The 25,244-nt window shown below is 32.9% G+C and overlaps 2 protein-coding genes and 2 non-coding genes across 4 annotated transcripts; 2 read left to right on the top strand and 2 right to left on the bottom strand.

Moving 5' to 3' along the window:
* Positions 1–936: 936 nt before the first annotated feature.
* On the top strand, positions 937–6,515 carry LOC141290354 (glutathione S-transferase A-like). The gene is made up of 4 exons (XM_073822528.1): positions 937–1,094; positions 2,893–3,011; positions 3,381–3,469; positions 5,882–6,515. Exons 1-4 carry the CDS (start codon positions 1,061–1,063, stop codon positions 6,012–6,014), a joined length of 375 nt encoding a protein of 124 aa, XP_073678629.1. The 5' UTR covers positions 937–1,060; the 3' UTR covers positions 6,015–6,515.
* A 1,888-nt stretch (positions 6,516–8,403) lies between these two features.
* LOC141290349 (glutathione S-transferase A-like) lies at positions 8,404–15,275 on the top strand. The gene is made up of 6 exons (XM_073822524.1): positions 8,404–8,663; positions 8,812–8,877; positions 12,046–12,151; positions 12,741–12,859; positions 13,246–13,334; positions 14,881–15,275. Exons 1-6 carry the CDS (start codon positions 8,496–8,498, stop codon positions 15,011–15,013), a joined length of 681 nt encoding a protein of 226 aa, XP_073678625.1. The 5' UTR covers positions 8,404–8,495; the 3' UTR covers positions 15,014–15,275.
* A 1,325-nt stretch (positions 15,276–16,600) lies between these two features.
* On the bottom strand, positions 16,601–16,763 carry LOC141290371 (U1 spliceosomal RNA). The gene has a single exon (XR_012340114.1). It is a non-coding gene; the product is annotated as a U1 spliceosomal RNA (small nuclear RNA).
* Positions 16,764–20,406: 3,643 nt separating this feature from the next.
* Positions 20,407–20,597, bottom strand: LOC141290376 (U2 spliceosomal RNA). Its single transcript, XR_012340118.1, has one exon. It is a non-coding gene; the product is annotated as a U2 spliceosomal RNA (small nuclear RNA).
* Positions 20,598–25,244: the final 4,647 nt, after the last annotated feature.

Below are 25,244 nucleotides of genomic sequence, written 5' to 3'. Positions count from 1 at the left end.
AGATACTGTACAATGAAACTCCAGGACTTTCAGACTTTTCAAGCACTATTACTAGTCGACGTCAAGCTTAAAGCGTCATGGCAGAGCATTAAAGTCGACTAGACGATTAATCGGTGCAACCCCTACTAAGTAGGTCACATATAATTTTTGTATTCATGTATTTGTGAACACTGAATTAGAATTAAAGTATCAATTTGTAATATCAGTGTACTTACATGGTAACTCCTCAGGAACTGTCTACTTAATATAAAGTGTAAAATGCTCCAGCCTGGTTTCATTGTTTACACGTTGGTATTTATACATATTTTTAGATGCACAAAACGTACATTTTTGTAAGTTTTTATTGATGCGAAAACGTACAATTTAGACGTATTTCAACGTTTAAAACGTACAAATAGCTACGTATTTTTTGCTAAAAACGTAAAATATTTACGTATCCTTCATTTCATTAAATATTCGTATCAATGCCTTTTTATCATTTTATTAATAAGCGATTTACATTTTTAGCACCCTTAACCTACTCCCAAACCTAAAGCTACCCATTTTATAACAAATATAAAAGGATATAAATCGTAACTGACAAAAATATATGCAGGGAAATTACCCCTTGCAGTTATAATTTCATATTAAGTAAACCATTTGAATGGGAAGGTGTGTCCAAACTTTTGGTCTGTACTGTATATATATCCGAGTCCTGATCAGGAGGTAACGTCCGATTCCGATCGAGTCTGAAACCACGTGATCGGATCGGGACATCCCTAACATAAACTCTAAATTGCAACCTTAAATTACCTTTGTCATTTTGTTTTTCATTCCATGTCAGTTACAAGCTTGCAAAAATAACAGCCAAACAGACTATAATGGGAGGGAAAAGTATTATCGGTAAAACTAGGATAACTTTGTACTGTTTTCAGTAAAGCTAAGAGCGTCAAATTAAATGAAAATTATACCCAGACTGATGAATGACGGGTGTGTTTTTGGTTTCTAGAACACGTTTAAGTCTCAAGGCACCCGTCTGATCCCAGATGACCCGGCTGAACAAGCGCTCGTCTACCAGCGAATGTTTGAGACACTAAACCTGCAGCAGAAAATGTGTAAGTGCCCTCAACAGTCAACATACTTTAACCCTGAAACCCTGGTGCTTCATGTGTCTTTCTGCTGTCAAATCTTGACTGATTTTCTCAAGTAAACATAAGAATAACTTCTAGATGAACACTTTAGATTGAACTGAAGCAGCTTGGCTTTACTTGATTCTCCATCAGTCATGTTTTAGTCTCAAATCTGATCATCAGGGTCTTTTGAGGAACGTTTGTTTCCAGAAGCTTTACTTTCACAGTTCCTCAGTGGAGGAATGATCTTCCTAACATAATATGATAATGCATTTTAAAAAGAAACTTGTTTCTTTTATTGTCACAACAAAACAGAGGAACATCAAAATATATTAAAGTTCTGATAAATAAAATGTATAAAAATACAAACTTAAGATATGAAACGTAAAGTCCTTTGAACAAAAACACAAAAACAACAACCAAATCGAAGTTACCAGTTTTAAAAGACTTGGTAAGCTTCATAAATATGCCACCACTTGTCCAAAATTTGACAAATTATATGCTGATAACTTTTAAACCGTAAGGCACCGAATCAAAATTCTTTTTTCTCAGAATCCTTGGCTCATGCCGAGTCGAATGAACACCAGATTTTGAAAAAAAGTAAGGTTTAGTTTTTTAATTGTTCGAAAAACCTACTTTTTGTAGCTTGTCCTCGACGGTTTGTCTGATTTTCACCAAAATTGGCTCAGATCAGCTTCAGACCATGCTAGCAAAAAGTTATGGAATTCAAGTTGATTAGTCGAACCGTTCTTGAGTAACACGCAAACGAATTCTACGAAAAGCATGCAAAATTGGATGTCAGGCTATATCTCCACAGTGGTTCGACGTGTTGAGACCAAACTTGGTGTGTGTGATAACAAGCATGACTTGAGGCTACCTGCAGTGTTTCAGCCCAGTGCCACCTAGTGGTCAGGAGATATGAAAAATAGCTCTTTTAGCTTATAACTAATGAATGGTTTGGCCAGAAATTGCAAAAAAAAAAGGGTCATGATGAGATGAACTATACCAAATTTTCCGATGTCAGCCATTTTGGCCGTTGGCCATTTAGAATTTTGTCAAAAAATGCTATATTTTATGAATGCATTGACGACGATCGTTACGAAACTCAGTATGTGCCTGAAATGAACAAAACAGAGGAACATCAAAATATATTAAAGTTCTGATAAATAAAATGTATAAAAATACAAACTTAAGATATGAAACGTAAAGTCCTTTGAACAAAAACAACAACAACCAAATCGAAGTTACCAGTTTTAAAAGACTTGGTAAGCTTCATAAATATAACTCTGAATAGGACTGGAGACAAATTCTGTTAAGTTCTGATTAATAACAACAACAACAGCAAAATACAAATTGCTTCCATAAATCTTCCACTGATAGAGTTCGTTACTATTACTCTGATCATCTTTGCCTTAACATTAAAGGGAGGGTTTGTTTCATGCAGCCAACCGATGAAGTAGATACCTGTCTTTCCGCAGGGGTATAAGTTATTTTTATGTGGGCTTTTGCGGGACGATAGTTTGGAAAATGACTAATATTGGCCTGCTGATAAATCGGTCTGGCTCTAATCATTTCAGTCTCATCTTACTACAACATATTATTGAAGATAATAGAGTGACTGCTGATATTTACATCCACATTAGTATCTGATGCACTGTCATAAAGATCTCATTGCAGCAAATGACTTTAAGTCTCTAAATAAAACTGAGCGGTTTTTCCTTCATACGCTCACTTATCAGATTATATGAGCCTGATAATCAAATATAAACTGTGTTTTGTTCAGATGACGTGGCTTTCTATGGGTATTATGTTCCAGAAGAAGAAAGACTTGAGTCGGCTCTGAAGAGGAATAAAGAGAATTTAATCACCGAGCTCAAACTGTGGGAGGGATACCTGGAGAAGGTTGGGTTTTATTGATATTTATTGATCATATAATCGGATTGCTTGAGTTATTCTTTTCATCTAAATGACTTAACTCAAATAACTGCCTCCTAAAGTCTTATCAGTAAAATTAATGCAGTAAATTGAATAGAGTAAAGGATGGTGAACTCAACCTTTGGTTTGGTCTTGGTCCAAAAGTCTCCTCAGAAGTGCAGATCCCCCTCACAATCCTTTGCAAACTCACAACTGATAAAGTCATTCATGTTTCTTTCTGAAAGGAATCACATCACAAAAGCTGAACTGATTATGAATGCACATGTTGATTGAGTGATTAAGTGTATTTGTATGGATAATAATGAATCTTCACTAACGCTGAGTGATGTTCATCAGATGGGGAAAGGCTCGTACCTCGCCGGAAAGAACTTCACCATGGCCGATGTGGTTTGTTTCCCCGTCATCGCATATTTCCCAAGACTTCAGTGAGTATTTTGCTCTGGATAGAATAAATTTTTCAATTATATCATATTTTAATTGTAATGCATTCGGGTCAGTTTTGACAGAAAAGCAGAGCTGGGTAGTAACTGATTACATGTAATCTGGATTACATAATCAGATTCCAAAAATTAAGTTCTTGTAATTAGAGTAAATTACATTCTAAAACACTCGTAATCTCATATACTTCACTTTAAGTACCCCTGAGATTTGAAAATAAATATTTCAATAATTAAGTGTCACATTTGCATGTTCACGGTTTCTTTGATGTTGATTATTGGTCACGTGGCATGCATGTAAATAAAAATATTTCATCCTTTTTAGTAAATGTTTTATTAGGGGCCAAGCACAGAAGGTGCATAGGCATCTATTGAATCCGTTGGCGTTCTTCTTCCGTTTCCGTTTCCTCTGCTTTTAAGTCCATGGCAACCCATAGAACCGCTTGCGGGAAAGTTGTGTAATTTGGCACACTGATAGAAGACAGTCTCAACATTAACCATAGCAAATTTGGAGTCTCTAACTCAAACTCTCTAGCGCCACCACTTTTTTAAAAATTTGACAAATTATATGCTGATAACTTTTAAACCGTAAGGCACAGAATCAAAATTCTTTTTTCTCAGAATCCTTGGCTCATGCCGAGTCGAATGAACACCAGATTTTGAAAAAAAAGTAAGGTTTAGTTTTTTCCATTTTTAATTGTTCGAAAAACCTACTTTTTGTAACTTGTCCTAGACGGTTTGTCTGATTTTCACCAAAATTGGCTCAGATCAGCTTCAGACCATGCTGGCAAATAGTTATGGAATTAAAGTTGATTAGACGAACCGTTCTTGAGTAACACGCAAACGAATTCTACGAAAAGCACGCAAAATTGGGTGTGAGGCTATATCTCCACAGTGGTTAGACGTGTTGAGACCAAACTTGGTGTGTGTGATAACAAGCATGACTTGAGGCTACCTGCAGTGTTTCGGCCCAGTGCCACCTAGTGGTCAGGAGATATTAAAAATGGCTCTTTTAGCTTATAACTAATGAATGGTTTGGCCAGAAATCGCAAAAAAAAAAGGGTCATGATGAGTTGAACTATACCAAATTTTCCGATGTCAGCCATTTTGGCCGTTGGCCATTTATAATTTTGTCAAAAAATGCTATATTTTATGAATGCATTGACGACGATCGTTACGAAACTCAGTATGTGCCTGAAATGAAAAATGAAATGAAAGTGATTTCAATATATTCCTTGCGTCATACCGAAAACATTAATACCAATTATTCCAAATCGGCTTCCTGGACTTCCTGTCCGCCATTTTGATTAATGTTGAAAACCTACTTTTTCTTTGGAAAACTCGTAGACTCTTAGTCTGATTTTCACCAAATCATCTTCAGACCATGCTGATAAAAAGTTATTTAGTAATTACCTAAAATGTGTATTGTAACAGATTACATAACTGACTACAATTTTGTCCTGTAATCTGGAATCAGTAATGGATTACAATTTGTAAGTAATTACCCAGATTTGCAGAAGAGATGCATAAAAAAAAAATCGAAACAGTGCAAAGTTTTTAGTAATTGAATTAAACTTTGCAGATGCGTTGAGACCCTCAAAATACATGCATTTCTTTCTTCAGATTTTTTACAATTATTATTTTTAGAGATATAGCATATTTAGTGTTCGGGTCATTTTTTATTTTTATTTTGTAGAAATATCCTTGAAATAGACTTTTTATAGAAATAGACTGATTTATTTCTATTTACATTTTTATGATTTAATTATTAGCCTTTCATTAAACTCACAATCCCCCTGCAGTTCCTTCATGAACCCTAGTTTGGGAAATTAGTTTGTAATATAATATTTAATGCACTTTATGTTGTAAATTGCAATGAATGGAACACTTTCGCACCCTTTGCATTTCTACATCACTGTGGTACAAGATAATCCTATTTAAATCAACGCGATAAACAAGTTAAGTCAAAAATAATCTAAAAGTAATCCAAAGGTAATCTAATTCTATTACCTAAAATGTGTTATAACGGATTACATTACTGACTTCAATTTTCATCATATAATCTGAAATCGATAATGGACTACCATTTGTAAGTAATCTACCCAGATCTGCAAAAGAGATACATTAAAAAAAACTCTAAACCGTGCAGATTTTTAGTAATTGAATTAAACTTTGCAGATGCTTTGAGACCCTCAAAATACACACCTTTTTTTCTTTAGATTTTTTTACAATTATTATTTTAGAGATCTAGCATATTTCTTGTTCGGGTCACTTTTGACCCGGTGTGTATGGAGCACCATTACATGTCGAAAATGCTAATCTGCATTATGAGGGTTAATGATTGCTGTCTATCAGGTGAAGGTTCAGATAATGCTGATGTAATGTTTGATCTGGTTTCAGCTGTCCTAAAGAGCGTTGTCCCAGACTGATGGAGTACTATGAGATGCTGAAGGACCGTCCCAGTATCAAAGCCAGCTGGCCTCTGGAGTGGCTGGAGAAGCCTGAGGGTCAAGACACACTCAAGAACCTGTGAAGAACATCCCAAACACCAATCACTGTGTTCAGTTTCACGTTCAAGTTCAACTTACTGTGTTAAACCAGTGTTTCTCAACCAGGGGAATGTGTACCCCAATTGCAGAATCATCACAAAAAAGCTGCAAATGTTACCTTAAAATGAAATTTCCTCTTGATCTAACCTTCGCATTAACTTTCCAGTGATGTTTACTTTTCAGAATTAGTAATAAACAGTATTGGAACGGTTTGGAAATGTAATAGCTTACAGATTACAAGTAGTGTAACTATTTAGTATAACTGATTACATTTGATTACTTTTCTGCATTTCTAACAATTGTTTTCATCTGTTAATAACTTTCAAACATATAAAGCAGGCAGATATAGATATAGTTTAATAGCTAATGCTAATGACAGGAAATATTGCCATCTAACAATGCCTTGGGAAAAAACAGTCAATCTTAAAAAAATAAAATAAAGCATACTTAAACCTAAATAAGCAAATAAAACAGTTATCAAATAAGCATTTGTGTCTTATTCTGTGTGTTTAACTCCTGAAACATTGGTGTCATATTTTAGAGCCGGAAAAGAAATCAACTACATCTGTTTGTGTGTGTGAAAATATTCAGATTAGCGGAATCAAAATTATATGCAGATCGACTGAACTTGTTTAAACTTATATTATTATTTAATGTTAAAGTATTTATTTATTGAGGAAACAACTTAATGCAGTCACACGGTCATATTTTTGCAAAAATTAACCTTTTAATTGAGCCACGGTGACTGGGTGATTGTGCTTTGTCTTTAATATCTCTCTCAAAATGACCACTTTTGATTAAAAAAAAAAAAAAAGTAGTTTGCATTACTAAATATATTGGTCATTTAATATTTCTAGCGTAAAACAGTTGACTAATATTAAATGATTTGCATTCTGCAAATTTCCATCTTACCTTGCTTGCTTTCAAAACCTACTTTTAATTTGATTGGCCATTCAGTTTAAATGTTATTTTATTTACTTTTAAAATTGTTCATTTTATTCATGTTCTTTTTTATTATATTGCATTTTATTTACATACTATTATTATTTCATTTATATTTTTGTTTTGTATATTTATATTTGATTTTCAATGATTATTTTCATTCATTTGTTTATTTTTAATCTATTCATTATTATTTTTAATTTATTTGTTTTATCTTATTTGTATATTTCTTTTTAATAAATTTTATAATTTCATTTAATTTTAAAAATTTAGTTTTTTATTGTTATTTTGTATTTCTTTTTTCATTCATTTTTTTATTATTTCTATTTGTTTTATCTTATTTTTTATATTTCTTTTAAATAAATTTTATAACTTCATTTATTTGTTTATTTTTAATGTATTAATTATTATTTTAAATTTATTAGTTTTATCTTATTTTTATATTTCTTTTTAATTCATTTTATAATTTCATTTATTTTATTAATTTTTAATATTATTTCGTATTGTATTTTTTTCATTCATTTGTTTATTTTTAATTTATTAATTATTATTTTACATTTATTAGTTTTATCTTATTTTTATCTTTCTCTTTAATTCATTTTATAATTTTATTTATTTTATTAATTTTTTTAATATTATTTTGTTTTTTATTGTTATTTTGTATTTTTTTCATTAATTTGTTTATTTTTTATTTATTAATTATTTTTTATTTATTAGTTTTATCTTGTTTATATTTCTTTTTTAATTATTTTATAATTTCATTTATTTTATTAATTTTTTAATATTTCGTTTTTTATTGTTATTTTGTATTTTTTTCATTCATTTGTTTATTTTTAACTTATTAATCATTATTTTTAATTTATTAGTTTTATCTTATGTTAATATTTCTTTTTTAATTATTTTAATTTTATTTATTTTATTAAATTGTTTAATATTATTTCGTTTTTTATTGTTATTTTGTATTTTTTTCATTCATTTGTTTATTTTTAACTTATTAATTATTATTTTACATTTATTAGTTTTATCTTAGTTATTTTTAATTAATTTTATAATTTAATAATTTTTTTAAAAATTAGTTTTTTGTTATTTTGTATGTTTTTTTCATTCATTTATTTATTTCTAATTTATTAATTATTATTTGTATTTATTTGTTTTATGTTATTTTATATTTCTTTTTAATTCATTTTATAATTTTTTATTTTTAATATTATTTCGTTTTCTATTGTTATTTTGTATTTATTTTTTTATTTGTAAATATTTATTTTATTATTATTATTATTATTATTATTATTATTATTTCCTCTAAACTAAAGGATTTCAGTTCGCTGAGTTCATACCAGAGCACCACCATGTTCCCATTCAAAACATTTCCGGCCAATGGACGGCGAAACCCCGCCCCCCTCCGTGAACGCGCTTGTAGGCGTTTGTCAGATTCAGCGTGACGAAGTGAAGTCTGCGGTTTGTGCTGCACAGTGCTCTCGGTAATAAGTCTAATTTTCCCATTAAACGCGATATTATCGGTCATGGCGCAGAATATAATGCTGTACTGGGCCTCCGGTTCTCCGCCGTGTTGGAGAGTCATGATCGCGCTCGAGGAGAAGCTGCTGCAGGGATACAAACACAAACTTCTGTCGTTTGAGAAGAACGAACACAAGGGTGAAGAAGTGAAAGCTCTCAATCCCAGAGCTCAGGTGAGTTCAAGTGCACTACAGACTTGTTTATGAGTTTTTATGATTGCATTGAGCTTGTTTGCTACTATATGTATGCAGCTTTAATTCAGCGACGGAACGGTTGCCAAAGTTTTGTTTTAATATCGCACTTTTTTCGTTTTATTTGCAGGTTCCAACTTTAAAACACGGAGACATCGTCGTGAACGAGTCGTTTGCCGCTTGTCTGTATCTGGAGGTAACGTTAACGTTAAAACACACGAGGGGCGTGTCGATACCTGACTCAAATATTTATAACAATTAAGTTTGCTTTACATTTTTAATTCAGTGTGCAACTGAGCGCACAAAATCATGTTATAATTATTATAAAATGTGACCCAGGACCACAAAACTAGTCATAAGGGTCCATTTTAAGAAATTGAGATGTAAACATCACTTAAAAGCTGAATAAATACATTTTCCGTTGGTGTATGGTTTGTTAGGATAGGACAATATTTGGCTGAAATACATCTATTTGACAATCTGCAATCTGAGGATGCAAAAAAATCGAAATACTGAGAAAATCGCCTTTAAAGTTGTCCAAATGAAGTTCTTATTAATGCATATTACTAATCAAAAATTAAGTTTTGATATATTTACAGTAGGAAATTCACAAAATATCTTCATGAAACATGATCTTTACTTAATATCCTAATGAGTTTTGGCATGAAAGAAACCCTTACAATGTATTTTCGGCTATTGCTACTAATATACCTGTGCTACTTAAGACTGGTTATGATTGAGGTTCTGTTACATCTGAATATTATGGAAGCTACCTTTGCTGCAAAATAATAAATTAAATAAAAAGGTAATTGTGACTTTTTATCTCACAATTTCAGACTTTTTCCTTGCTATTCAGAGTTTATAGCTCACGATTCTGAATTGCAAGAAAAGTCAGAATTGTGGGATAAAGTGTCACAATTATTATTATTTTTTTTTATTCTGTGGTGGAAAGTAAAAAAAATGAGAAAAACAAATGAATCGCTGCTTTTTTGTCATCTTTATGTATAACAAAGATCTGAAAGGGGCATAGTATCAGAAAAAAAAAACAAGATTTCGATGTCCTTTATGTTCTTTAGCAAATCTGGTTCCACAAGTTTTTCCCCGTCTCCTTTATCTTTTGTTCTGAGGATAAAAACAGAATTGCAAGACATAAACTCAAAGTATGAAAACTCAGAATTGCGAGATGTGAACTCAGAATTGCTAGAAACAATGTCTGAATTGAAAAAAAAAGTTGCAGTAACCTTTTTAAATTATTTTTTTAAATATATTTTGTGGTGGCAGTAGGCTTTATGTTGTATTTTATTTTTTATAAAATAAATGTTTACATTTTTTTTTATTTAGTTGCTTTTTCCCCCCTTCTCCTTTATCCTTTGTTCTGAGAAAAAAAAAACAGAATTGCGAGACGTGAACTCAGAATTGCTAAAAACAATGTCTGAATTGAGAAAAAATGTTGCAGTAACCTTTTTTTTTTTTTTTTTTTTTGTGGTGGCAATAGGCTTTAATTTTTTTAGGATAGAACAATCTAAAATCTGCAATCTGAGGGTGCAAAAAAAAAAAAATTTAAATATTGAGAAAATCACATTCAAAGTTGTCCAAATGAAGTTTGTAGCAATGCAAATTAAGAAAAATAAATAATTTTGACCCAAACAATGTATTTTTGACCATCGCTACAAATATACCCGTGCTACTTAAAGGTCCCATATCGTCAAAATCAAAATTTCCTGGCTTTTTTCATGATAACTAAGGTCTAGGGGCTATCTAACTACCATATGAGTTTCAAAACAGTCAATCCACAGTAAACTGCACACAGCCTGCTTAAAGTAGCTGTTCATTTTCACGAGCTGCTGTGACTTCCGTAACGATGTGACGTCCGATCGACTCAAGTCACCGCCTTCAGTCACAAACCAACGTCCCACCCTCTTTTTGTCAAACCCCCAGACAACAACGCATCCATTCCATTGAGCAACAACAACAGGAAAACAAGTGGAGAAAACCCTGTTCAGTCGATAGATGTCAAGCTACGATCATTACACAGGCTTCAGAACAACGTTAATATAAGAGACCACTGGCACGTCAACTTCAGCCTCTTTCACACAGCGATTCCGGTAAATACACGGATAATGTGTCCCACGATTTGTTCCGGAATTGTTTAATTTGGTTCATTCACAGTTGTTTTCCGGAATCTGTGCGTGCTTTACACACAAACCATAAAGACATGTGACGTTTGGATGTGAGATGTAATGCGACGCGTACGTTTCACTAAACTGAAACTAACCTGAACAAACTGTGCTTCAGCGCTGATAGTGAGGAGCTGGCTCTGCCTGATGATCGCTGCTTCATTCCACTTTGCACGTAACGTTATTTTTCGTTGTGAAGAGTCGCTTGATAACGTGCATCATTACTACAACACTGCCTTTAGGTTCTGGCTTTGGTTCACACAGTTCCCGTAATTTTCCAGAATCAGCGCGCATTGTGAAAGGGGCTTTACTAAAGCAACAGTTATGTAGCTTACTGCATTCGGTGTTTGTAAAAGAAAAAACATTAATGATCATTCTAAAATATCCTGTTGAGTATCAGCTCTCTCTATTGCGCTGAGCTCGCTTACGCTTACAGCATACATGACCGTAGTTACCTGTGATTGGCCTGGTTGTGCGTCACTCAGAAAACAACAGGCCAATCAGAAGAGAGGCTCATGAATATTAATTAGATGGGCCAAAATCGACCTGTTTTTGACAGAGCTCCTAAAAAAGGAGCTGTAAAAATATATTGAGATGGATTTTGGCACTTATACCGCAAATATATATTCTTAAGGACATCAACAAATAAAATAAACCTCCAGAAATGTGTACGATATGGGACCTTTAAGACTAGTTTTAATTTGACGTTCTGTTACATATGAATATCATGGAAGCCGTTTCCACCACAGAATAATAATTAAATAAATAAAAAGGTAATTGACTTTTTATCGCACAATTTCAGACTTTTTCCTTGTTATTCAGAGTTTAAAGCTCATGATTCTGAATTGCAAGAAAAGTTAGAATTGTGAGATAAAGTGTCGCAATTACTGGAATTTTTTTTTTTTAATTCTGTGTTGGAAACTAACAAAAAATGAGCGAAACAAATGAATGCTGCTTTTTTGTCTTTTTTATGTATAACAAGTCCTGAAAAGGGCATAGTAACAGAAAAAAATGAGTTTTCAATGCCCTTTATGTTCTTTTGCAAAATGAGCATAAAGTCAAAATGTTACAAGAATGAAACCTGACTCTGGTAGAGTATAGTAATATTTTTTTGGAATAGATCCAGACACTACAGATGAGTCTCACATCCCAGAATAATGAATGACGGGTGTGTTTTTGGTTTCTAGAACACGTTTAAGTCTCAAGGCACCCGTCTGATCCCAGATGACCCGGCTGAACAAGCGCTCGTCTACCAGCGAATGTTTGAGACGGAAAACCTGCAGAAGAAAATGTGTAAGTGCCCTCAACAGTCAACATACTTTAACCCTGAAAATGTACAAAAGTCCTCCTTCAGCTGGTGCTTCACGTGTCTTTCTGCTGTCAAATCTGGACTGATTTTTTCAAGTAAACATAGGAATAACTTCTAGATGAACACTTTAGATTGAACTGAAGCAGCTTGGCTTTACTTGATTCTCCATCAATCATGTTTTAGTCTCAAATCTGATCATCAGGGTCTTTTGAGGAACGTTTGTTTCCAGCAGCTTTACTTTCACAGTTCCTCAGTGGAGGAATGATCTTCCCAAAACCGCCAAACCATCTCACTTTATTTGAGGAACGTTTATTTGTTCATCTCTCAATCATCATTGGATTGCATTGCATTATATGTTTGGATCATTTCAATCTCGTCTCACTAAGACATATTATTGGAGATAATAGAGTGACCGCTGATATTTACATCATTGTATATCAGTATCTGCTGTACTGTCATAAAGATCTCATTGCAGCAAATGAAGTCTCTAAGTAATCTGTTTTTCCTCTATATTCTCACTATTTTAGACTCTATGAGCCATAAAAGCCTGATGATCAAATGTGTTATGTTCAGATGATGTGGCTTTCTACGAGATGTTCGTTCCTGAAGGAGAGAGAATGGAGTCGGCTCTGAAGAGGAATAAAGAGAATTTAATCACCGAGCTCAAACTGTGGGAGGGATACCTGGAGAAGGTTGGGGTTTATTGATGTTTATTGATCATATAAATCATGCATTTATTGCTTCAGATTACCTGTCCCAAAGTAAATGATTCATCAGAGTTATTCTTTTCATCTAAACGCAATTAACTGCAACCTAAAATCGCATCTTATTAGTAAAAGGGTTATGAGTTAAGTTATGGCGGGTGAACTTGACCATTGGTTAGGACTTGGTCCAAAAGAAGTGCAGATATCCCACAATGGAGACTCATTATTAATAAAGTCATGTATTCATGTTTCTTTCTGAACAGAATCATTCCACAAAAACAGAAGTGATTATGAATGCACATGTTGATTGAGTGATTAAGTGTATTTGTATGGATAATAATGAATCTTCACTAACGCTGAGTGATGTTCATCAGATGGGGAAAGGCTCGTACCTCGCCGGAAAGAACTTCACCATGGCTGATGTGGTTGGTTTCCCCGTCGTCGCATATTTCCCACGATTTCAGTGAGTGGTTTTCTCTGGATTTATTTTTTAGTGACAGCATGTTTTAACCCTCAGAAGAGATGCAGTAAATAAATTCAAGTGCAAATAAACAGTGCATAGTTTTAAGTAAGCAAACAAAACTTTGCAGATGCTTTGAGACCCTCAAAATGCACACTTTTTTTCCCTCTCAGAAGTATCTCTCTCGTAGTATTTTTACTTTATTCTCGTAGTATTTTTTTCTTCTCATATTTAAAGTCGAAATATGATAAGTAAAAATACTACGAGAATAAAGTCAAAATATTACGAGAATAAAGTAAAAATACTACGAGAATATAGTCGAAATATTACGAAAAAATACTATGAGAATAAAGTCGAAATATTACAGAAAGTCTAAATATGAGAAGAAAAATACTGTGAGAATAAAGTCGAAATATCACGGAAAAAAGTCTAAATATGAGAAGAAAAAATACTACAAGAATAAAGAAAAAATACTACGAGAATAAAGAAAAAATACTACGCGAATAAAGTCTAAATATTACGAAAAATACTACAAGAATAAAGAAAAAATATTACGAAAAATACTACAAGAATAAAGTTGAAATGTGAGAAGGAAAAAATACTATGAGAATAAAGAAAAAATACTATGAGAATAAAGTCGAAATATGAGAAGAAAAAATACTACGAGAATAAAGTCTAAATATTACAAAAAATACTACGAGAATAAAGAAAAAATACTACGAGAATAAAGTCTAAATATTACGAAAAATACTACAAGAATAAAGTTGAAATATGAGAAGGAAAAAATACTATGAGAATAAAGAAAAAATACTATGAGAAGAAAGTCGAAATATTACGGAAAAGTCTAAATATGCGAAGAAAAAATACTATGAGAATAAAGAAAAAATACTACGAGAATAAAGTCTAAATATTACAAAAAATACTACGAGAATAAAGAAAAAATACTACGAGAATAAAGAAAAAATACTACAAGAATAAAGAAAAAATACTACGAGAATAAAGAAAAAATACTACAAGAATAAAGAAAAAATACTACGAGAATAAAGAAAAAATACTACGAGAATAAAGTCTAAATATTACGAAAAATACTACAAGAATAAAGTTGAAATATGAGAAGGAAAAAATACTATGAGAATAAAGAAAAAATACTATGAGAAGAAAGTCGAAATATTACGGAAAAGTCTAAATATGCGAAGAAAAAATACTATGAGAATAAAGAAAAAATACTACGAGAATAAAGTCGAAATATAACGAAAAAAATACTATGAGAATAAAGTCTAAATATGAGAAGAAAAAATACTCTGAGGGAAAAAAATTAAAATACTACGAGAATAAAGTCGAAATATAACGAAAAAACTATGAGAATAAAGTCGAAATATTACAAAAAAATACTACAAGAATAAAGTAAAAATACTTTGAGAATAAAGTCTAAATATGTCATGAGTGCTTTATAAAGTAATAACTCTTCGAATGTGAAACATTGAGGGTTAATGTGTGCTGTCTATCAGGTGAAGGTTCAGGGCTGGTTTAATGTTTGATCTGGTTTCAGCTGTCCTAAAGAGCGTTGTCCCAGACTGATGGAGTACTATGAGATGCTGAAGGACCGTCCCAGTATCAAAGCCAGCTGGCCTCCTCACTGGCTGGAGAAGCCTGAGGGTCAAGACACACTCAAGAACCTGTGAAGAACATCAGCATGTCCTAAACACCAATTATTGTGTTCAGTTTTATGTTCCAAGTTCAACTTACTGTATTAAACCACATCTCCTGACTGTGTTCAGTCTCATTTACAGCCCAGCAGCTTTGATTTGCTTAGTCTTTTTACCTTTAACACAGCTGGCCACTTTATTTCTGAAGTCATTTCTGAAGATAAAGCTCATTGTGTCTGTAATGATTAACGTTTACAGCTTCTATTGTTGTTAATAAAATTGTCCTGTTCAAAATATAGATTTATTTAATATTTTTGGGGGAAAGTCAAATTGCATAACAGTACATGTATATAAAAGCATCGCTTTTCAAATAAACATTTCACAAAAATGTAAAAAAAAAAAAATATATATATATATATTAGTTTGGTTAAATGAGGTAATTATGTTGAGAAAGCCTAACCTGAAAGTTTAAAGCAACTGTAAAAACTTAACAGAGACAACATTTCTACAATAATTAGCATGTTATTAGCATGATTAACAAGTTACTAGCATGAGTCTAACATTAGCATGTTATTAACAAGTTACTAGCATGAGTCTAACATTAGCATGTTATTAGGAGGTTACTAGCATGAGTCTAACATTAGCATGTTATTAGCAGGTTACTAGCATGAGTCTAACATTAGCATGTTATTAACAAGTTACTAGCATGAGTCTAACATTAGCATGTTATTAGCATGATTAACAAGTTATTAGCATGAGTCTAACATTAGCATGTTATTAGCATGATTAACAAGTTACTAGCATGAGTCTAACATTAGCATGTTATTAGCAAGTTACTAGCATGAGTCTAATTAGCATGTTATTAGCAAGTTACTAGCATGAGTCTAACATTAGCATGTTATTAGCAAGTTACTAGCATGAGTCTAATTAGCATGTTATTAGCAAGTTACTAGCATGAGTCTAACATTAGCATGTTATTAGCAAGTTACTAGCATGAGTCTAATTAGCATGTTATTAGCAAGTTACTAGCATGAGTCTAATTAGCATGTTATTAGCAAGTTACTAGCATGAGTCTAACATTAGCATGTTATTAGCATGATTTGCAAGTTACTAGCATGAGTCTAACATTAGCATGTTATTAGCATGATTTGCAAGTTACTAGCATGATTCTAATGTTATGAATGTGTTATTAGTAACCTGCTAATCGTGTTAGTAACATTAATAATGCTAGAACCATGTTAGTGACTTGTTAATCACGCTAAAAACATGCTAACGTTAGAATCAGAAATTAGTTTGAATAGTTTTGGCTCATTTGAACATTGAATGTAAGTCTTTGAGGTTTTACCCAGTTTTCATTATTTTTACAAAAAAAACGTAAATTCGATTAGTAAGAAAAGATCCAGCAACTGGAGTAAAATCAGTCTGAAGATCTAGATTGAAGCTAAAACTTCACTGTTTAACCACAAGAATACTGTTTAGAAAGTCTTTCTATCAGATTAATAATACCGACATATATCAGCTTCACATACAAAAAACAATTATTTCATTTATACATTTAAATATTTCATTTACTTAAAACAGTAATAAAATATCTTACTATATGTCTATTATTAACTTGATTGTTCGGGGAAAGCGCGAACGCAGTCCCCACTAGCAGAAATTATGCAGTAGAGATTCTCACATGTGGAGAATTCTTAAAGGTCAGAAAAGCCGGAGTGCAATGGCTAATCCTCGCTTTAGGCGATCCACCTGCTTGATCATGGAATCACCCCTGCCAGGTAAGTATGAGTTCATCATAGCGCTGATCACAGACTGGTTCCGCTCGACCTCTGTCACATCGACGGTGACTATCAAACATCAACTTGTTTTTCACGAATAACATACGCCCAGCTTACAACGATTTACATATAAACTAAAGCGTGAGCCAAACAAAGCGAAGAAACAATTTAAGCGTCATTAAATACAAATAACATTCGCGCTTCACACCAACGGAAACACGTCATGTGTGACGTCAGCGGCGCGCCTTCAAGTTTGAGTTTCACAGCCTTTCTAGCAGTGACTTTGAATGCTGCGTTACAATTCTATGCCTTAAAAGAATTTCCTCTTTCTGTGATGCAAATGTTTATATTTTTTAACGTTTGTAGTGGAAAAGTAAGCAAGCAAGACGTCGGTCTGACGTTTCCGCCATGTTCGTAGTTTTTGACACTTTTTATTCGTATTTGTAGTTCTAACCGAATCCGCTTCCAAAACACGTGTTGCGGGGAATATTAGCTTTTAAAATGTGCGTGGATTGTTGTTACTGTTAAATGAATCAGGGAAGTGAAAGGACAATGAGTATTTTGCTAGAAAAACTCGCTTATGGACAGAATTTGATGGATGTCAGTCTATCGGTGTTGTTAAGATTTACTAACCTGAGGTATACATGCAGACTAAATAATTAAATATGCATACTCATTAAGAGATTTTACACTAGAGGAGTTATTTTTAAGGTTTGCATGAAGTAGGACTGGTATTAAAAGGCCAGTTTCAGTATATTTCGACTTATTGATGCATGCTTTGTACAGGCAAACAGATGAACCCCGAATATAAATGCAATGTGCAAAGTTTCACATGGATTTCTTATAGAAAATTATTACAAAGAAAACACCATTAAGCAAATTGCGTTCATATTCTGAGCTTATCTTGTTATATAAAGCACACATAATCAATAAGGTGTAAACTGAATTTGACCTTTTAACATAATTGTTTCAGAAAGTTCCGCTGTTTTTAATTATTCAGAAATTAAAGCAGCTTATTTATATGAATTGCAAATGATCAAATATGCACTTTGTTAACACGTTTTTCTTTTCTTTTGAGAGGCGATCTAAATACTTGTAGTTTGGAAACCGATGTAAAATGGAAAATAGGCCTGTGCTGCAGTTCAATGGATGTTTTGACCTCCAAATCTTCAAGCCAGTCATGAGACTGAAGACTATAAATGGGACAAACTGAGCCATATTGCTCCTTCAGCCCAATTTATAGCACTGTTTCTTGGCCAGCACAGATGTTGTGCTAAAGCGGACAAAAGTCTATCATACTAATGGTACCGATCTAACAAAATCCAAATTTTGAGCACTTTACAATTTTCCAATTTGTTTTAATCGGCCTTTAAACATGGCATATGGGACAATGCAAACTGAGCTTTATTGCACAATCAGCCAATTTCATGGCAGTGTTTCTCGGCCAGCACAGATGATGCAGTAAAGCAGAAAAAAGGACCTTTATACTGATTTTTTTTAGCACTTTTTGTTTAATTAGCCTTTGAATTTGGCATTTGAGACAAAGCATACTGAGACATATGGCACCATCAGGCCATTTCATGGTGCTATTTCTTGGTCCACACAGATGATGTGTTAAAGTGGACAAAAGGCCATTATACTGAAGGTACAGCTCTAACAGAATCCAAAGTTTGTAGCACTTTTCACTACCCTGGAAATCCAGAGGTCTCGCGAGAGCACAATTTGAATTAATCTTAATAGATTAGGGTCTGGATTTTTCCAGGCTAACTTTTCACTATACCAGTTTTTAAATTGGCCTTTAAACTTGGCATATGACAATGTACACAGCTATATTGCACTACCAGCCCAATTCACAGTGCTGTTTCTCAACCAACCTAGATGGTACATTTGAACTTGGCATATAGGACAATGCACACAGCCATATTGTCAGCAAATTTCACAGTGCTGTTTCTCAGCCAACGTAGAGGATACAATAAAACAGACATAAAACCTTGATACTAAAGGTACTGCTTTAACAAAATACAAATTTTAAGCATTTTTTCCCCACACCAATTTCTTTCAATCTGCTTTTGAACTTGGCATGTGAGACAATGCACACAGCCATATTGCGCAATCAGCCCAATTAAAGGAAATTTTAATTAATACGCGGCTGTGACCCATTAAAAAACCTTAATTTGTTTTCCATGGATTAATTTTATACACGCAAAGAAAAATTAAAAAGCAGCATAGACAACAGAGTGTGAGGATTCATATGGTCACTCACCTGCAGCGCTTCTGCGAACGGCGGAAAATATTATACAGCTAAATATAAAATAAATAAAATAAAGTTATTTTCTAAATAAATTATGAATTAACAAAACGAAAGAAAAAATGAAACAATTAGCAGCCTATATCAACCTATGCAGAATTTAGTTTCATTTTTCTGATGCGCTCTTGAGGCATCCTGTTTGTTTCCTTTTTACAAAAGCACACTGTTTGTTTTTATTGTGAATGTTCATTAATAAAATACATATTTAGAATAGTTTGGAACAATGTCTTACTCTTATATGACCGCAAACGAAGGAGTAGGCTATTGTAAGTTGTTTCCACTTTTATAAGGGGACGTACGCAGCTTCATCGTCACAATAAAATACAGTCAGCCAAACATATTGAAAAACATGCTATTTTCCCCCTTTTATTTCAGAACAAATCCTTTAAATTTAATGGAACAATACTCATAACACAAGAAGAACAAAAATATAAAAAGCTACTAACAAGCCAAAACAAGTTAATTTAAAATGTTGTACTTATCATTCCAATATCCACGTAAAACAAGATCTTCAGAACAAAATGGATAAACTTTAACTTGCAACATACCAAAGCCCATTTTCTCTACAAAAAAAGTGTTTCCAAACAGATTTTTGCGACATTTGAAATATGGATTTAGAATTTATGCGCTAAAGTTATACGGAAAAAGATTATGTTGACACGTGAGAAATTTTATCGGTAAGACATTTCTATCAACTATATCGGTACAAATTCCAAAATTCCGAAGCGCTAAATTGTTGTGTGTTTTTTTTCCCTCCACAAACAAAATCTTCGGATGGAAACCTGGCTACTAGTAATACTCCATTAGTATTCACTGGAAGGCAGGGCCTCAAAATTATCCTGTTTAGGGCCCCCAAATGACACGAAGCAGCGAACGATAGCTACGATAATAACAGATAGACGCTTTAAGAATGGATTCCTATGGAAACCGTATCAGAAAAGCACTCAATCTGACGTTTAAATTCGTAATGGCGAGAGAAGCCCCTGTCTGCAGCCTGCAGATCGAGGCGGGGCTGAATCTGGGGCGGGGCTGCACGTGTCGCCCCGCCCACACGCCTTCTCATTGGTTGTAGGTAAATGAATAATGTCGAGACAACGTTACTCCCACAACTCATCTCATTGGGGGCAAAGTAATGACGTTGAATACATTATGAAGTTAAGGGCAATGAAATAGATAAAATCAAATAACATAGAAAGGTACTAAAAATAATCAAATTGATTTTACAGTTAATGTTAGAGGAACAAAAATTATCATTAAAAATAAATTAAAGATTCAAAAGCAACAACAATTGATCTGGATTACTCCACCTATAATTCTGTTTTTCACATGATTATTTCCCCGGAAGGGGATGCACCGTTCCTGGAGGTACTGCAATACCAGGTCGATGCGTGGAGTGGACGGAGCAAGCCCCTATTCCATCTCCCTATTCCAAAAATCAATTTAATATATGGTACCCGGGTAGGGTACGTATCAGATATTAAACTGATAAGAACAGATACTACACTTGATCTTAGCCAAAAGGCCGAGAAGCGATAACTACAAATGTTCAGCACTGATGGAGTCCTTCAGCGCGCTACACTTCTCAATGACGGGCACGCGCTCTGAGAACATCACGAGAAACACTTCTAACTACAAACTCCGCCCACTCACAGACTGCTTCGTTCCCATCGTCCAATCAAACGCGAATACAGAGTTAGTGAACAGTAAAACTGGTTTAAGAATGTTAATAATCCCTGTTAACTAGAAAAAAAAATCTTTATTTAACACATTAGTCTTTCTGCTAGAGTTCAAACTACAAAGAGGATAAATAACAATGAAGAAACGAAGCTTTTCACACGCTTCCAATGGCCTGAAGCGCCTCCTGTGTTTAAATAAAGTACTGCGTTACTGACAGGGTCGTTTCACTTTGATTTTACCTGACACTGCAAAACACTGAAGCGGAAAACGACAGAAGCTTTAAATTAGTAGAATAAACTCTTAAACAGAAACCGGTTTATTAATGGGGAACACCGTGATATAAACCGATCACGTGGTGTAAACATTACGGTAGTTTCAAACACACGTTAACTAAATATTACAAAACATTCAAAAGTGTAGATTGTCAAGAAGGGCTTGACTTTCTCTAACGAACTCACTTTTTTAATAAAGTTTCTTAAAGCTGTGAAAAATGTAAAAGCTATGTCCATTGTAAAATAAAACGATTTTGTATTTGGCGTCTTGTGAATGTCTTTTTGTTTTTGTTCTTTAACCATCTTTGGAGCTTCTGTTTTGATGCCTGTTTTACTGTTGGTTGACATGTTCTATAATAATAATAATTAAAACAACAACGAAATATTAAAAGGCAAATGACTACCTGATATAAACACAATATTACAGAAAACCGCCACACAGCATAATGACCGTTAAAAACCGTTTTAAATTTAAATGTCAAAAATGTTTTTAATTTATAAATAGAGTTTTTAAACCATATTCCACACGACATTGATATAAAAATACACCAATTTTAACCAATAACATAAAAATGGATGGAATTCGTTTGAAATCACATCCATTTAATTTCAGTGTTGGGGGTAACGCAAGTTACATAATATGACTTTTTCCAAGGAACTAGTGAAGTAACGCATTACTTTTTAATTGACAAGAAAATATTTGAGTTACTTTTTAAAATAATTTCCCCTCCATTTCTTGATTAAAAGCTCTACTGTCCTCATGTTGAGAGAAATTGTAAGATGTTACTTTAGTTCTAGAAGTACTTTAGTTCTCACTCACTAAAAAACAGATAATAAATTAAATATGTTAATACAAATATCCTTTATGTATTTAATCCCATTTTATTAACCGATGTCTTTGCTGCTGACCTTCGATGATCCAATTCATCCATACTAATAAGCAAAAATGACTCAAGATAATCTAACATTTGTTTTCTTTTTTTTTATTGCTGAAGAGTTGATGTTTTTCTTCTGCGGTCTACTGTACAGACGTCAATTTACTTTTCTCTAAGTCTGAGGCTTTTGGTGTGAAAATGCTTTTAAATTTGACAAAAATAGAACTTTTAATATTAAAAACAAACAGGCAAGCCCTGCCCAGATTTAAAAAGTAACGCAAAAGTAACAAAGCATTACTTTCCATAAAAAGTAACTAACGCAATTACTTCTTTAGGGAGTAACTCAATATTGTAATGCATTACTTTTAAAAGTAACTTTCCCCAACACTGTTTTAGTTTACCGAAAATTAAAAACAGTAAGCCAGCTCATATTTAAATGATGAACACTTTAAATCAAGTTTAAATGTTTAGGCTTGACTGCACTTCAGAGGGACTATGCAAATGTGACCCTGGACCACAAAACCAGTCACGAGGGTCAAATAAAAATAAATAAATAAACCGATGTATGGTTTGATTGGACAATATTTGTCTGAGATACAACTATTTGAAAATCTAGAACCAGAGGGTGCAAAAAAAATTTAAATATTGAGAAAATCACCTTCAAAGTTGTCCAAATTAAGCTCTTAGCAATTCATATTACTAATCAAGAATTAAGTTTTTATACATTTACAGTAGGAAATTTACTAAGTATCTTCATGGAACATGATCTTAATATCCTAATAATTTTTGGCATAAAAGAAAAATTGCAAATTTTGACTTCTACAATGTATTTTTGGCTATTACTACAAATATACCCATGCTACTTAACTTTTTGTGAATTGATTAAAAACACAAAAGGTGAAATAAACATTTAAAATGTGCAGATACTCACGATTTTCGGCTGAAGAAATTCGGCGGACGGCGTAGTCGAAGCTTTTCTCCCTTTGTTTAATGTTTTTTATTAAATTTTTTAAAAAAAATTACAAACACAGTCAGGTACAACAGAATAACCAAAACTACATAATTAATAATACGATAAAAAACGATTAGTACTTAAACTGCAAAAACATGGACTGGACAAGAGTTTGAGTTTGTACCCGAGTTACGAAGATTTGTAAATATTTTAATGTTTTTTATTTGATTTTTATTAGTATTTATTACCGTTTATTCTGTTGTACCACTTGCTATTTGTAATTCTTAAAAAAAAAAAAGATGCACAGATATGTTCATTAAAATTAACATATGTATAAACGTACATCATATATTAATAATAATAAATATTAATATTATTATTAAACATGTTAACTTCCAAAGGTTTAACAGTCAAATTTAAATGACAGATGATCATCATGAAATACAGTGCCCTCCACTAATATTGGCAGCCTTAGTAAATATGAATATATTATAAATCTGCATTGTTTATCCTTTAGATCTTTCATTCAAAAAATTCACAAAATCCTAACCTTTCATTGAAGCAAAACGATGGAAACTGAGAGGGAAACCTCATTATGAAATTTGTTTTTCTCTAGTTCACGACACGTCGGCCACTATTATTGGCACCCCTAAAAATTTGTCCAAGTAAAATATCTCTAAAGTATATTCCCATTAATATTACACTTTTTTATAAAACGGTTAGTTCCATTCCTCAATTTGACCTTATGCACGGAGCGTTCTTTAGAACTTCCGCATAAAGATAAGCCAGCTCGTAAACTTCCGTTGAAGCTCATTTTCTATGTGCTATATATTAGGTGGACACTCTTGAGACTGATCTAGTGCCTCGTTCTTATCAGAAACTGAGAAAAATTATAATTGCAACATTATAAACAATGTTAGCGGCATGAACATTCAGTTTCATATTATTTAACAACATATAATTTAAATGCGGAGCCTGGTAATCTCATACTTACCGTATCTGCATAGTTGTACATTTAAATGCTGACAGCTAAACACTATCATAACGTGTTTAGGCTAATGTTAGCTAGCTATCATATTTCTCTTTCAAGGACATCTTAATCGTATTCTTGATAATCACTAACTTGCCTTCGTAGTCATGAACACATTTTTAAAATCTTGCATTATTTCAAAGCCTTTATTATTTTCTAACTCTACAGCTGTGAAATAAAATGTACTTCAAGGACTCACTTTTCATTCTTAAAAAGGGCATCGGAAAAAATGACTTCACGGAAAACAACGTCTATTTTTGGCTAAAATAATATGGAATTACCCCATATAACCAATAGATGGCAGCATAGGATTATTTATTATGCAGCTGTCTCTCCCTATATTTTTCAAGACGTCTTGCTTTCGATTTATTATTAAATACTAGTATAATAAATTGTAGTACTTTTACCTTTTACTTTTATAGTATAGCAAGTGCAGAAAGTCATTAAGCTCACACACAAACAGCCTATAAGGGTGAATTATGTAAATAATAATATATAGTTCACTACAAATACGTTAAATATTTATGGTATAATAATTAAAAAATGCACTAACGTTAATTATGAATTGATAGGAATTTGAAATATTTTATTAAATTGAATAACATCTTTTAAGTTTTATCTTGAACTGTAAAATCTATCAAATAGCCTATATTTAACCAACACAAACTTGTTACTGCTGTAGTTTTGTTATCTGAATTTAGTCTGAATCATTTAAGCTCTTTTTTGACATCAGCTTGTCAGCTGTTTGGTCCGGTTATTACTGTCAATCATAGCAATGACTCGCGCATATTTAACCGCGATTTACTCGCGATTTTTTTTAAACTGGCATTTGTCATTCTTGAAACGGTATACATGGACGTTTGGTCCTCTAAGACAAACAACACTTTTCTTCGATTGTGAATCGATTATGTAGAGAAAACGAACAAAGTACGCTCATATTACGGCAGAGTACAGTTGACCGGAAATGACTTAGCTGGCTTGACTAAACAAGGAAGTAATCCGTGCATATGGTCAAATCTGATTGGTCAGCAGCTGTGTGGTATTCATGATACAGCACTGCTATGACCGCTTCACTCAACGGTTTTGTGTATCATTGAACCCCCTTAGCAACCACCCTTAGCAACGTAAACACAGCTGCAGCAGTTAGGGACTACTTTTTACAGCGGAAGGCAGTTAATGATTTTACTTTATGAAAACATGCAACTTAATATATATAAATTAATATATATTTTTGATTTTAATATTTTTATTGTGTGGTAACCGTTTTATAAAAGCAATAAGGTACTTGAGACCGTGCTGTATCGTGAATAAATCACGGCTGAAGGGGATGCAGGCCTAACAACGCCCTTCAGCCGTGATTTATTCATGATACAGC

The sequence above is a fragment of the Garra rufa genome, chromosome 17, assembly GCF_049309525.1.
Source record: "Garra rufa chromosome 17, GarRuf1.0, whole genome shotgun sequence".
Taxonomy (NCBI): Eukaryota; Metazoa; Chordata; class Actinopteri; order Cypriniformes; family Cyprinidae; genus Garra; species Garra rufa.
Note: the sequence above shows the minus strand (reverse complement) of the source record. Positions and strands in the feature narration are given on the sequence as shown.